This window comes from Yamadazyma tenuis, chromosome 1, assembly GCF_029203305.1.
Source record: "Yamadazyma tenuis chromosome 1, complete sequence".
Taxonomy (NCBI): domain Eukaryota; kingdom Fungi; phylum Ascomycota; class Pichiomycetes; order Serinales; family Debaryomycetaceae; genus Yamadazyma; species Yamadazyma tenuis.
In genome coordinates this window covers 1,747,077-1,760,719 of record NC_089461.1, presented here as the reverse complement: position 1 = coordinate 1,760,719, position 13,643 = coordinate 1,747,077, and the positions used below count along the sequence as shown (strand labels likewise).

Sequence of the window (13,643 nt, the reverse complement as noted above, 5' to 3'; positions counted from 1 at the left end):
TAATGTGACTTTACTTCTTCATAATAATAGCATGATCCTTATCCTCTATCAATGTGTATTTGTACAAGTATCATATCAATCATTACCGGAGTATTGCATCAATCAGCCAGAGAATCGTATTAATCATTCACCAGAGAACGTATTGATCATTCACCAGAGAACGTATTAATCAAACTCAATTCACATTCTTCTTCCCAATTTCATGCCTTCCTGCACTCCGATTTCGCAACAATCGCAACTCCAGCCACTTCGCGAAATATTTTAGGGGATAAGTCACTCCTCAACATCATGGTTTCTTTCACTAAATTCGCCGTGGCCGCCACCTGGGCGTCCGCCAACGGCTTGTCCATCGTTCCTTCTCTCCAAACCTACGCCAATAACTTGGCTTCCTTTTTCCTGTTGCAAGACTCGCCAATTGCCGTTGACCCTGCCCCTGCCACAGACTCGGGTTTCGCCATTGAACTCAAGTTGCCAGGAGGAATCCCCGGCAACGACAGACCCATTCCCGGAGACTCGCCGCTAGTCCAATGTGACGTCACCGAGGCCCAGCTCTTGAACTTGCAGAGCGTCATTTTAGAGCCCAATCCCCCTTTGAGAGGTGAAAACTTGACTATCATCGCCAAAGGGTATTTGGATATCGACATTGAGGACGGTGCGTACGTCGAGGTCGACGTAAGGTACGGCTTCATCAAGTTGTTGCACCAGACGTTTGATATCTGTGAGGAGATTTCTGCTGTTGACTTGGAATGTCCTATTGCTGCCGGCCAGCATATCATTATCAAGGAGGTGGAGATTCCGCTGGAAGTGCCTCCAGGAAAGTATATTGTCACGGCCCGGGCGTACACCAAGGACGATGAATTTATCACCTGTTTGAGTGGGACTGTTGAATTTCCTGCTGCTTGAACCACTAACGAGAGAGGAAGGTGAGTAGAAGTTGTACAAATGGAAGGTGAAGTGGAAATCAGTACAAACTGATGGTGAGGTAGAAGTCCGTATAAACGGACTCCCCCAAGTCCTTTTTATCCCGCCTTCTCTCGTCTCTAGCCCTAGAATATATTGTTTAATACACTGCATAGCCGTTCCCTTGAGGCCAAGACTCTCCTGGTTCGCGCACTCAACCGCGATACCATCGAGAAAACTGGATCAAATTCTTGCACCACTCGTATAAAACAAACTGGTCGACTTTTGTGTTCCAGTCCCCCCGACTCCAAACTGCATAACCCCGTTACTTCACAGCCATGTTTGAGCTTGAGGCATACTTTTCCATCCAGATCTTCTTCATCATCTTGAGAGAGACGTTGGAAACGGCCATCATCATATCTGTGCTTTTGTCATTCATAAACCAAAATAATGGACCGTCAACCACCCCCTCGCCGGCCGACACGGAGCTCCAGCGCAAGCTCAAGCTCCAAGTGTGGGTGGGTGCCATTTCGGGTCTCGCCATCTGTCTTTTCATAGGTTTGGTATTCATCACCGCCTTCTATTATATCGGTAAGGACTACTGGTCTCTTACCGAGAGGTTATGGGAAGGGGTGTTTTCCCTTCTTTCCAGTGCCATAATCACCATCATGGGCTTAGGCTTGCTTCGTATCAATAAGATCATGAAGGTTAAGTGGTGGATGAAGTTGGGAGATGCTTATGACTCCAACAAGCAGATCCAGCGGCCACTGCCGGACGAGGACGCTGACGCCGATACCCCCGAAGACCGGGTCGACCAGTTGGTCGCAGGCCCCGCCCGTGGCCGTAGTGGCTCACCTGGGTTGAGAAAACGGTACTTTCTTGCCATTTTGCCATTCATCACCACTTTGAGAGAAGGCTTGGAAGCGGTGGTGTTCGTGGGTGGAATGGGCGTTTCCAACCCTCTCACCTCGTTACCACTTTCGATCATGTCAGGGATTATTCTCGGGTCGGCCATCGGATACCTTTTGTATAAAGGAGGAAACAAGTTGTCGTTGCAGTACTTTTTGATTATTCTGACGTGCTTTTTGTACACCGTGAGTGCTGGGCTTATGAGCCGTGGAGTGTGGTTCTTGGAGCTTGAGCGGTTTGTGCGGAGATGCGATGGTTTTGATGTGAGCGAGACTGGCAGTGGGCCTGGTTCCTACGACATCTCCACCAGTGTGTGGCATGTCAATTGCTGCAACGGGTTGACCGATGGTTGGTGGATGGTGTTCAACGCCATTTTTGGCTGGACCAACAGTGCTACCTATGGTAGTGTGGGTTCTTATATAGTGTACTGGTTGGTAGTATCCTTGTGGTTGGAAAGCAAGTTGTTTGAAGAAAGACACGGATACTTGCCATTGATTCCTATTCGATTCCAAATCAAACGCATTAAGAAACGCATCAAGTTGTACCGGTACATACAAGAAAGCCACGCCCACCAGAAAGATCATGATTTTGATGCTCCATACGAGGATTTGCAGAGTAATCCATCAGTGGATCTTGAGCGTCTAGAAAGCCACCAGTTGTTGCACAGGGCATAGTTTCCTAAGCATACTTGAGGTGCCAGTCATCATATACCTATGCCTCCAACACGTGATATGTGGTGGTGCCAGTAAAGCATCAAGCGCCCACCGTGCTGGAGGGTATATCAAAACTTATATTTTAATATCTATACATTCACAACCAGTGGATAATACTTATATTTTAATTTTGTAGTTGGTGCGTTATTCTTAGCACCTTCAGTAACCCTGAAGTCGCAGTCATAGCTATACTGGCAAACATCCCCAGGATACTGTAGCCTGGGTGAACTCCCATGAATAAAAAGGATGTAAATATGAATATCCCCTAAAATCGAATAAGCAATTACTTTGCAATAGTCATCAAGTTCACAAATAGAGGTTTCAGATCGCGCAGACGCTTTTTAGTGTCCTGATAAGATGAAGCAAAAAGTTAAAATGTAATTAGTAAACTGCAATGAGACTTTGAGACTTTGAGTCTCATTAGTGTACGGGGTCTTCAGGTTTTTTTACCCCAATATATAACTAGAAGATAAAAACGTCGAAACTGATTCTTTTTTGTTCTTAATGGTTTTTTTATTTTGGCGAAACTGAAGGGAAATATTGGCCTTCACAATCAATATTAAAATCTTGGCGTGTTTTATTAGAATGAGGAGGAAGTCGAAAAAAATGGTAAGTATCTTTGATTTTTGTATCAAAGACGCTGATCAATGGTATTTTTGGCTCACTTAAAAGGGCGCTCTTGCTTCACAAATCGATGAGGCTTTAGCAGAATGATTGGTACTACTTTGTATATTGACTACAGGAATTGAGATTGCAGCTTCAAACATTCTTGAGCTTGAAGTCTCTATATCTAGCACTTTTCGCTCGGTGTACGGGTCTGACCCATACACCCACCGAAGTTCTGACCCATGTAAAGCAGGCTCCGATCAAAACAAAAGATTTAGGCACGCGAATCTCCACCAGCCAGACATGTTTTAAAACACCTTAAAAACCACTCAAAATATACCTTCTTGGGCCCAAAAAAAAATGTATACCCATTACCTCTGTTCCCTCTAGACAACCAACCCGTCCGTAGAACCTTACCTCTTCAATTGCAAAAAAAAAACACGCGAGTACATCGCCTACTGCTGGCTGTTTCACGCTCCTAAAGCCGCTTTGTGTCATCATTTCGTGGTAAAACGTAGAGAAAAAACGCGCAAGGAATTCCTACTAGTGAAAAACCTATACTTTGCAAAAGGACAACGCTAGCGAGGGCATTACATTTGGCATATCATTCCCGCCCATTTTACCCGCTGCCCTCTAGCTGTTTTTGTTCTCACTAACCTAAAGCACCAATTCCAAAACCTCAGATCCCCCAGCTTGTTCCCCCATCTCAATCCCATTTTCCTTAAATCAGATCCAGTTTGTATCCACAAACTCCCTATCCACAACCCCCAATGCTGCACAACCCATACACATCGTCAGCACCGCTACTCTCTACGGCTGACAACTCGGCCCACTTGCTAAGCCCTCATGCCATTGCTAGAAAGGTCTCGAGCCTCTCGAACAGTTCCTCAACATACTCGAACCAGACCCAGCATTCATTCACCTCTAATCAGTCATCGGCATCGCAGGGCTCGGTGGTGGTATCCAAGTCGGCAGACGTATCCAAGGCAACCATCCAGTCTTCAGTTTTGGACTATATCAAAAACAGCGACAGTGACTTCAATCCCAACGAATTGTTCCAGCAACGACAACAACGCAACTTCATCACCAACTTCGACAAGACCCCCAGCCAGAAGCTACCGTCGCGGGCGGTGCCTGGGCCTGAGCCCCGTGAAACCAGTCCTCTTTCCTTTGATCAGAACCATAACGACCAGCATAATTCAGATCTTGATCTTGGTCGCCAACCTTTGGCAATTGGCCTGGGTGACGAACTGGAGATCCCCACCCGGAAAAATAGTAGCATATTCTTCAATGATAGTTTTGAGGAAGAACCAGAAGACGAAAACTTCGATGATGACGATTACGACTACGATTATGACGATGCGGAGGACGACGATGACATGCCATCTCCTCCACGGTCGCCTCCTCGAGAAATCGATCCAGGCAAGCTCTACGGCCTATATGACTTCTCGGGACCAGATCCATCCCATTGTTCAATTGCTAGAAATGAGCCTGTTTATCTCATCAACGACCAGGATAACTACTGGTGGTTGATCAAGAAACTTACCAAACAGGAACGCGTCCAGTTGACGACCGAACGAAACTTGAACAAAAGTGAACAAGAATTGAATGAAGCCGGAGACGAGTATCTTTTGTCTGACGAAGAAGACGGGAAAATAGGGTTTGTGCCGGCTGAATGTCTTGAAACATACGGTGAACGATTGGCTCGGTTGAACTGCTTTAAGAATGAAGAACTCGAAAAGTCTTCTAGAGATTTGTTGGTGTCGTCCAACCCCAGCAGCTCAGACAATGTACTTGGGTCTCCGGTGATTTTCCAGAAGACACCCGATACAACTATATCTCGATCAGGTAGTATTCTTCGCGATGGTACCAAACAATTGATCAACAAGCTGGTCACTTTCGAAGACTTAGGAGTGTTGGAACTCAATGAGAATAGTGACAGTGGTGGTGAAGACGAAGAGTTCCCTAGTCACTATAATATTCCTGAAATTGAGGAAATCCATAGAGAGATCCACGCCGATGACGATAAAAAGTCAGAGATTCTCAGTGAAACGTTCCCATCAGAGAGTCCATTGGTGATATCCAAGCGGAAATCAACTTCAGGCTCTCCACTGCCACCCAAAGATATGAGCCTAAGCGAAATCACTCCCGACACCCCTCAGAGTGACTATCAAACTCCTATACCGGCCCCGCTCAATATATTTGCCAAAGATAATGTGTCGCCTGAGTATAGGACTCCAGGCGAGTGCAAGTCTTCGGAAGAGAACGAAGATGCTACGCCTGTTGAGAACTACAAGACTCCTCAAGAACACGACTACGACTACGGCAATTTCACCGACGAATACCTCGACGACAAAGACACCTGGACCCAAACCCCCACGTCTGAACGGTTACGCCGGTCTGAAATTTTGACTCGTTTAAATCAAGTTACTTCAGATATCCAGAACGAACTTGATGGATATGACGAAGATCTTGACTACAGAGACACCCATCAGGTGTTTGGCACTGCCGAAGACAAATATCTCCTGGATGACTATGATTCTCGGAACAGCTACCTCCTCTCATTCCAAGATCAGCGAGACCTGGTGGCAGAAAACGATGAAGATGAGGATCTTGGTGAATACAAAGGTTTTGACGATAAAGAAAAATATCTTGACGATAAGGAAAAAGTTCTTGACGATAAAGCTCTTGGTGAAGAAGTAGGGTCTGGATACGGTGATATTCTAGCCGATCTCGATCACGGTTCTGACTTGGACAATCTTCCCCAAGACCAATCCAGTCCTTTAAGACCGCAGACTAGTTTGCCTAAACCTACCACTCCGGACTCCAAGATATTGGCTGCAAGACGCAAGTCAACACCCGTTCATGACATGTTTGTGCCCATCCTTGGCAAATTCGATGAGCTTGCTGAGAAGTTGGCTGAGATAGATGATATGCTCTGACCCTGCTCAAGCTTTGAATGCTAGAGCTATAAATTGTGTACTATAATGTAATATTTGTGAGAATTGCAAGAGACATGCAGCGCGCGCAATTGCACTCATCGCACTAAAACTTTTCTCATTACCACTTGTTCTCAGTTCCATCACTATGACAACCCCCAGTGCGGTGGCCTGGACCCCTGATCTCCAAGCCGTGGACCAGCTCAAGCTCATCATTGGTAGTACGTTCTCGTCGAACAACGTCGAACGAAACGCTGCCAATGAGTCGCTTGTTCTCGCAAAGTCCCAACCACAAATCGAAAACTATCTACTCTACATTCTTGTCATGGATGAATCTGCCAAGCTGGATGTCCGAGCCGCAAGTGGTATTAACTTAAAAAACATAATTTCCCGGTCGTCCAGCGGATCTCCCGAAACCCACCAGTTTATTCTCGATAACATCGCCCATGGTCTCACGTCCCATGATAATATGGTTAGAAATACCACCGGAAACGTCATCACAGCACTTTTCTCCAAGTATGGACTTGCAGGCTGGCCTCAGGTGCTACCCAGTCTTGTGAACTTGGCTAAGCTGGCGGATCCCACTGCTGCAGACACAAAAATCGCTGATGCCGCCATGAGCGCACTCGCCAAGATCTGTGAAGACAGTCACTATAAACTCAACGTGGAGCTTGAAGGGGAACGGCCGTTGGACTACTTGATGGCCAGCTTTATTGAGTTGCTTGAATCGTGCTCCAACCGTGTCAAAGCTTTAAGTATCGAGTGTATTGACTATTTCATACCTCATCGCTCTCAAAGCGTGCTTGTGGTACTTGATGTGTTTCTCCAAAAGCTCTTCCAATTGGCTCACAATTCCAACAAGGATGTCAAGAAGAGTGTCTGCAAGGCATTTGCGTCAGTTTTGGAGGCTCGGGGTGATAAATTGTTACCTCATGTTGACGGGGTCATTACCTACTGCCTACACTTGATGGAAGATGAAGATGAAGAGGTTGCTCTTGAAGCCTGTGAGTTCCTCCTTGCATTATCGACGTCACCCGAGGTGGAACAGAACCCAGAAATATTCCGAGGTCGTCTCCATGACGTTCTTCCTGCTTTGTTGGAGAAAATGGTGTATTCAGAAGAAGAGATCTTTTTCATGAATTTGGTTGACGAAAAGGACGATGCTACCGTTGCTGATAATGAAGAAGATATTCGGCCTCAGGCAGCCAAACTGAAGGAATCACATAAGGCTGCCAGTAAGAGTGGGAATAAGAATAACCTGTATGATGATAATGACGATTCCGACGATGAAGACTTCGAAGATGACAGCGATGACGACTCAGAGCTCGACCAGTGGAGTATACGGAAGTGTTCTGCTGCATGCTTGGATGTTTTGTCATTAAACTTGCAGTCTGAAGTGTTGGAAGTTACGTTGCCCATATTGCAAGAAAGAATTGTTTCGTCACAGTGGGAAGTCAGAGAAGCTTCCATCTTGGCCTTCGGGGCCATTAGCAAGAGCTGTATGGAATTATCTCGTGACAAGCTTCCCACCCTCGTGCCGTTCTTGGTTGACCGTTTACAAGACGATGAACCCCGAGTTCGTCAAATCACCTGTTGGACCATCTCACGGTTCTCGTCATGGGTGGCTGAGGAAGCTCATGAAGGGGGCCACTACTCTCTGTACTTTGATCCTACCTTCACATCTATTTTAAAGTGTGCATTGGACCGGAAAAAAGTTGTTCAGGAAGCAGCCTGTTCAGCCCTTTCCTCATTCATTGAGGAAACCGATCCCACCTTGATTGAAATGTACTTGGTACCGTTGTTACAGCACTTTGCCAAGTGTTTCAGCACCTACCAACGTAAAAACCTCATTATCTTGTATGACTGTGTACAAACGTTTGTTGAGGCCATGGGCCACGAAAGATTGGCTGCAAAACAGGAGTATGTGGAGGTGTTGTTACCTCCATTGTTGCACAAATGGGAACTTTTGGATGATAATGACACGGCATTATGGCCATTGTTGGAGTGTATGGCATCAATTGCTGCCACTCTTGGTGAGTTGTTTGCTCCCTACGCCATGCCGGTGTATGGACGGGCCGTCAACATTCTTACAAACACCATCCACACCGATCTCCAGTCGCAGACAGATCCGTCCATCGACTTGCCCGAAAAAGACTTCATGGTGACTTCGTTGGACTTAATTGACGGGTTGATCCAGGGGTTCGGATCCCATTCCCTTGAGCTTATCCAGAGTAACCGTATCAACCTCATGGAGTTGGTTCTTCAATGTTTCGAAGATTCCACCGACGATGTTCGGCAATCTGCATATGCCTTGCTTGGAGACTTGGCCATCTTTGTGTTGGATGCCACGGTGGTTCCCTATTTGAACCAGATCATGGTGTGTATTGGGAACGAGATCAACACCCGCAACTTCAACTCGTATCCGGTTTATAACAATGCCATCTGGTCGCTTGGGGAGATCTGTATGCGTCTCTCGTATGAGCAGTTGAAGCCATATTTGGCCAACTTGGTGAGTTTATTGATTCCGGTGTTGAACTCAATGGATACTCCCCAAACGGTATTGGAAAATGCAGCCATCTGTCTCGGAAGAATGGGGCTTCATGGAGGAGCAGAGGTGGTGGGTCCTCGGTTGCCGGAGTTCATTGTGCAATGGTGTGCTCATATGCTTTACTTGATGGATGACAGCGAAAAGGAAACTGGCTTTAAAGGAATGTTAAATACCATTGCCTCCAACCCTGATCAAGGATTCGGAGGCTTGTCGACACTCCAGGGAAAGAAGAACCTATCCACGTTCATCTCCACCGTTGCCAACTACTTTGAGCCACCTGAAGACCTCAAACACTCGTTTTCGCAGCTTCTTCAAAGCTATAGTGGCTTACTTGGTGAGAACTTCAACACCCAGGTGTTGAACCATTTGGACCAGGAGTCCCGACGCCTGCTTTATGAGATGTATGGCATCTAGGCTTCTGCATCTTTTAGCATCATGTATTTTAGAGTTGGGCTCATGTATATTTATATAGAATTTATTGTCGTAACTCATTGCACCTCATTAGTCAAGTTCATCAAAATCCTCCTCGTAGTCTCCATACAAAACCTCGTTGGCTATAGTCACCGGCAAGTCGCACACGCCCGACGGGGATTTGTGGATATACTGGGCCATTTCGGCGTTCATGGTTTCGAAATCATACTTTTCACTTCCTGGCATCACGCTGTGCTCATCGATAAAGTTGCGAATGTCATTGAGTTGGAGGGTTTTGATTTCTACCTCGTACAATGTGTGGCCCACGTAACTGAAGAGCATTGCCATCAAGAAGAATGCTGGCACTGCAGATGTCCAGTATTTGTCGGGGAAATAGTCAAATCCAAGATGCTGTACAAAGAACTCGGTGGGTACAAAACACCAGAGAACAAAGCACGAGAGCAACACGGCGCTCACGACGCTGGTGGAAAACCCCACATACTCCGCGAGTTCAGGGTTCTGGTTCAGGACCGTGACGTCCGACTGTCGAGCAAGGCTATCTTCTGTGGTGGATAAGTCTGCCATGAGAACAACACAGAGTGAGTGCGACTAAGATGAATGGGGCGCGAGCGCGGGACCGTTTTGTGAGTTCGTCTTCTGCGGTACAGCGAGCAGGACCAGGGCCAGTGCCAGAGCCAGTGCCAATAGTGGGAATGGCGCGGGAGCAGGACCAGGGCCAGTGCGAATTGTGGGAATGGTGCCTCGAGCACGACCGCACTGACGGCAAGGCTTATATGCCGTACTCGAACCTCACCACCTGAAGTCCATTCAAAACTACCATTCTTCACTCATTTCCAGTATTTAACCCCCCCCCCCCCTCAGTCCCCTCCCCGCCATCCTTCTCAATGCAAATACCCCTTTTTTTCCTCTCCAAAACCCATATTCCTGGCCTCAACCCCATTCCATTTTTTGCCCTCCGGGTAACCCCCACTGATCTCACAACGCGCTTAGCTCTGACTCATTGCCTGTTTCGGCCATCGCTATATAAAATTTTCCAGTTTTTCACTACGCAAATATCAATCCATAGCCAAATTGCCTTGCAAAACCACCATGTTGCAAGCAATCAAACCTATGCTCCGTCAGCTTGCACCAGCGCGGCCTACTGCCCGCTTCGTGTATGCTCCCCAAAGATTGGTATCAAACTCGTCCAGATTGGCCCAACTGCTGGCCACCTACCCAGGTGCTCAGCTCTTGAAAAACTTTGAAGGTGACAAAGCACAGCATCTTGTCGACGTCTCCAAGGTGTTGGTGATCGGTTCCGGAGGGCTCTCCATCGGCCAGGCGGGAGAATTCGATTATTCGGGTTCCCAGGCCATCAAAGCGTTGAAAGAAGCCAATAAGCAGAGTATTTTGATCAACCCTAATATCGCCACCAATCAGACATCCCATGCTTTGGCAGATGAAATCTACTACTTGCCGGTGACCGCCGAATACATCACGTACATCATTGAAAGAGAACAACCCGATGGAATTTTGTTGACGTTTGGCGGTCAAACTGCGTTGAACGTCGGGGTTAAATTGGATAAAATGGGGGTTTTCGAGCGGTACAACGTCAAGGTGTTGGGTACGCCCATCAAGACGTTGGAGACATCCGAGGACCGTGACTTGTTTGCCCAGGCGTTGAATGAAATCAATATCCCCATCGCTGAGTCCATTGCCGTGGAAACAGTGGACGATGCTTTGGCAGCAGCCGAAGAAGTTGGATACCCCATCATCGTCCGGTCCGCCTACGCGTTGGGAGGTTTGGGCTCAGGGTTCGCCAACAATAAAGACGAGTTGAGAAACCTCGCTTCCCAGTCGTTGTCGTTGGCACCCCAGATCTTGGTGGAAAAATCCTTGAAAGGGTGGAAAGAAGTGGAATATGAAGTGGTCAGAGACCGTGTTGATAACTGTATCACCGTGTGTAACATGGAGAACTTTGACCCGTTGGGAATCCACACGGGAGACTCCATCGTGGTGGCCCCATCGCAGACGCTTTCGGATGAAGAGTATCATATGTTGAGAAGCGCAGCCATCAAGATCATTAGACACTTGGGAGTTGTGGGAGAATGTAACGTACAATATGCTTTACAGCCCGATGGACTCGACTACCGAGTCATTGAAGTCAACGCCCGGTTGTCGAGATCATCGGCATTGGCGTCCAAAGCTACTGGTTACCCATTGGCCTACACGGCTGCTAAAATCGCCTTGGGTCACACTTTACCCGAATTACCCAACCCTGTTACCAGAACCACATCCGCCAACTTCGAGCCTTCATTGGATTATATGGTCACCAAGATTCCCAGATGGGATTTGGCCAAATTTCAGCACGTGAAGAGAGATATTGGATCTGCTATGAAATCGGTGGGTGAGGTGATGGCCATCGGCAGAAACTTTGAGGAATCGTTTCAAAAGGCCATCAGACAAGTGGACCCATCATTTGTTGGATTCCAAGGTGATCATTTTGAAGACTTGGACGATGCTTTGGCCAACCCTACCGATAGAAGATGGTTGGCGGTGGGTCAGGCTTTATTACATGAAAACTATACGGTTGACCGCGTGCACGAGTTGCTGAAAATCGACAAGTGGTTCTTATACAAATTGATGAATATCGTCAACATGTACCGGGAATTAGAAGCAGCCACCACTCTTGCTAACATTAACAGTGATTTGATGCAGAGAGCCAAAAAATTGGGTTTCTCCGATAAGCAAATCGCTCTTTGTGTGGGATCACAGGAATTGGAGGTTAGGGCCGTCAGAAAACTGTACGGGCTAGTGCCGTTTGTCAAGAAAATCGACACTTTGGCGGCCGAGTTTCCAGCGAACACAAACTACTTGTACACCACCTACAATGCCACCTCCTCCGACTTGGACTTCAATGACAAAGGAACCATGGTATTGGGTCTGGGGGTTTACCGGATCGGGTCGTCGGTCGAGTTCGACTGGTGTGCCGTGTCCACCGCCAGAGCTCTCCGTCAGTCTGGTCACAAGACCATCATGATCAACTACAACCCCGAAACCGTGTCCACTGATTTTGACGAGGTCGACCGGTTATATTTTGAAGAGCTTTCCTTGGAAAGAGTGCTTGATATCTACGAGTTGGAAACCGCCAGCGGCGTGGTCGTCAGTGTTGGGGGTCAGTTGCCCCAGAACATCGCATTGGCGTTGCAAAACAACGGGTGCAATGTGTTGGGAACCGACCCGGAAGACATCGACAAGGCTGAAGACCGTCACAAGTTCTCCCAGATCTTGGACTCCATCGGTGTTGACCAGCCCCAATGGAAGGAGTTGACGTCCATCGCTGAGGCCGAGGCTTTTGCCAACGATGTCGGGTACCCGGTGTTGGTGCGTCCCTCGTACGTGTTGAGTGGTGCGGCAATGTCTGTCATCAACAGTCAGAACGAGTTGGAGGCCAAGTTATCCAACGCCTCCAAAGTGTCTCAGGACCATCCAGTGGTGATTTCTAAGTTCATTGAAGGGGCCCAAGAAATCGATATTGACGGGGTGGCCAGTGACGGCCAAGTGTTGGTGCACGCGGTGTCAGAACATGTGGAAAATGCCGGGGTTCACTCAGGTGATGCTACCTTGGTGTTGCCTCCACAGCAGTTGTCACCAGTGGTGATGGCCCGGTTGAAGGAAATCGCCGATAAGGTGGCCCATGCCTGGAAGATCACCGGACCGTTCAACATGCAAATCATCAAAGACGACCAAAATGGCCTGTTGGACGATGCCACCTGTGCGTTGAAAGTCATCGAATGTAATATCCGGGCGTCCAGATCGTTCCCATTTGTGTCCAAGGTGTTGGGAGTCAACTTCATCGACGTGGCTGTCAAGGCCTTGATCAAGCATGAGGTACCTGCTCCAGTGGATTTGATGAACAAGAACTACGGGTGGGTTGCCACCAAGGTTCCCCAATTCTCCTTCACTCGGTTGGCGGGTGCCGACCCATTCTTGGGAGTGGAAATGTCCTCCACTGGAGAAGTGGCTTGTTTTGGTGAAGATGTCAATGAGGCCTACTGGACTTCGATTCAGTCGACCATGAACTTTAAGTTGCCTACTCCCGGCCAAGGAATTCTTTTTGGTGGAGACTTGACCAACGATAAGTTGGGACATGTGGCAGCATTGGTGTCCGATTTGGGCTACCATTTCTTCAGTGCCGATGATGCAACGGTGGAGTACTTGGTCAAATATACCAACCAACCAGTGGAAACCATCGAGTTTCCCAAAACCGACAAGAGGGCCTTGAGGGAAATCTTCCAGAAGCATGACATCGGGGCCGTGTTCAACTTGGCCCGTGCCCGGGCTGAAGACTTGTTGGATAAGGACTATGTCATGAGAAGAAATGCCATTGACTTTGGTATTCCCTTGTTCAACGAGCCCAACACCACCAAGTTGTTTGCCGAGTGTTTGAAAAAGTATATTGCTGCCAAGCCCTCTTTCGACGTCACCCCTGAAACGGTAGTTATCCCTCAGGAGGTCAAGAGATGGAGTGAGTTCATTGGTGGAAAGCCTGTGTAGACTGTCACGTAATAAATATAGCTAAAGTTTGCAGCCAAGTGCGAGTATCATGTGTATATA

At 47.6% G+C, this 13,643-nt stretch overlaps 6 protein-coding genes across 6 annotated transcripts; 5 read left to right on the top strand and 1 right to left on the bottom strand. All coding sequences in view use genetic code 12, as the record gives it.

The window, feature by feature from the left end:
* Positions 1-288: 288 nt before the first annotated feature.
* On the top strand, positions 289-903 carry NPC2 (Phosphatidylglycerol/phosphatidylinositol transfer protein; the record flags this gene model as incomplete). Its single annotated transcript, XM_006688900.2, has 1 exon — positions 289-903. One exon carries the CDS (start codon positions 289-291, stop codon positions 901-903), a length of 615 nt encoding a protein of 204 aa, XP_006688963.2.
* A 335-nt stretch (positions 904-1,238) lies between these two features.
* FTH2 (putative iron permease membrane protein) lies at positions 1,239-2,483 on the top strand (the record flags this gene model as incomplete). Its single annotated transcript, XM_066157539.1, has 1 exon — positions 1,239-2,483. One exon carries the CDS (start codon positions 1,239-1,241, stop codon positions 2,481-2,483), a length of 1,245 nt encoding a protein of 414 aa, XP_066013636.1.
* Positions 2,484-3,898: 1,415 nt separating this feature from the next.
* On the top strand, positions 3,899-6,070 carry BUD14 (protein phosphatase regulator; the record flags this gene model as incomplete). Its single annotated transcript, XM_006688237.2, has 1 exon — positions 3,899-6,070. The coding sequence occupies one exon, from the start codon at positions 3,899-3,901 to the stop codon at positions 6,068-6,070; it is 2,172 nt and encodes a 723-aa protein (XP_006688300.1).
* A 145-nt stretch (positions 6,071-6,215) lies between these two features.
* PSN45_000849 (uncharacterized protein) lies at positions 6,216-9,029 on the top strand (the record flags this gene model as incomplete). Its single annotated transcript, XM_066157538.1, has 1 exon — positions 6,216-9,029. One exon carries the CDS (start codon positions 6,216-6,218, stop codon positions 9,027-9,029), a length of 2,814 nt encoding a protein of 937 aa, XP_066013635.1.
* Positions 9,030-9,116: 87 nt separating this feature from the next.
* On the bottom strand, positions 9,117-9,611 carry GPI19 (phosphatidylinositol N-acetylglucosaminyltransferase gpi19; the record flags this gene model as incomplete). The annotated part of the gene is made up of 1 exon (XM_006688236.1): positions 9,117-9,611. The coding sequence occupies one exon, from the start codon at positions 9,609-9,611 to the stop codon at positions 9,117-9,119; it is 495 nt and encodes a 164-aa protein (XP_006688299.1).
* A 525-nt stretch (positions 9,612-10,136) lies between these two features.
* On the top strand, positions 10,137-13,583 carry CPA2 (carbamoyl-phosphate synthase (glutamine-hydrolyzing) cpa2; the record flags this gene model as incomplete). The annotated part of the gene is made up of 1 exon (XM_066157537.1): positions 10,137-13,583. The coding sequence occupies one exon, from the start codon at positions 10,137-10,139 to the stop codon at positions 13,581-13,583; it is 3,447 nt and encodes a 1,148-aa protein (XP_066013634.1).
* Positions 13,584-13,643: the final 60 nt, after the last annotated feature.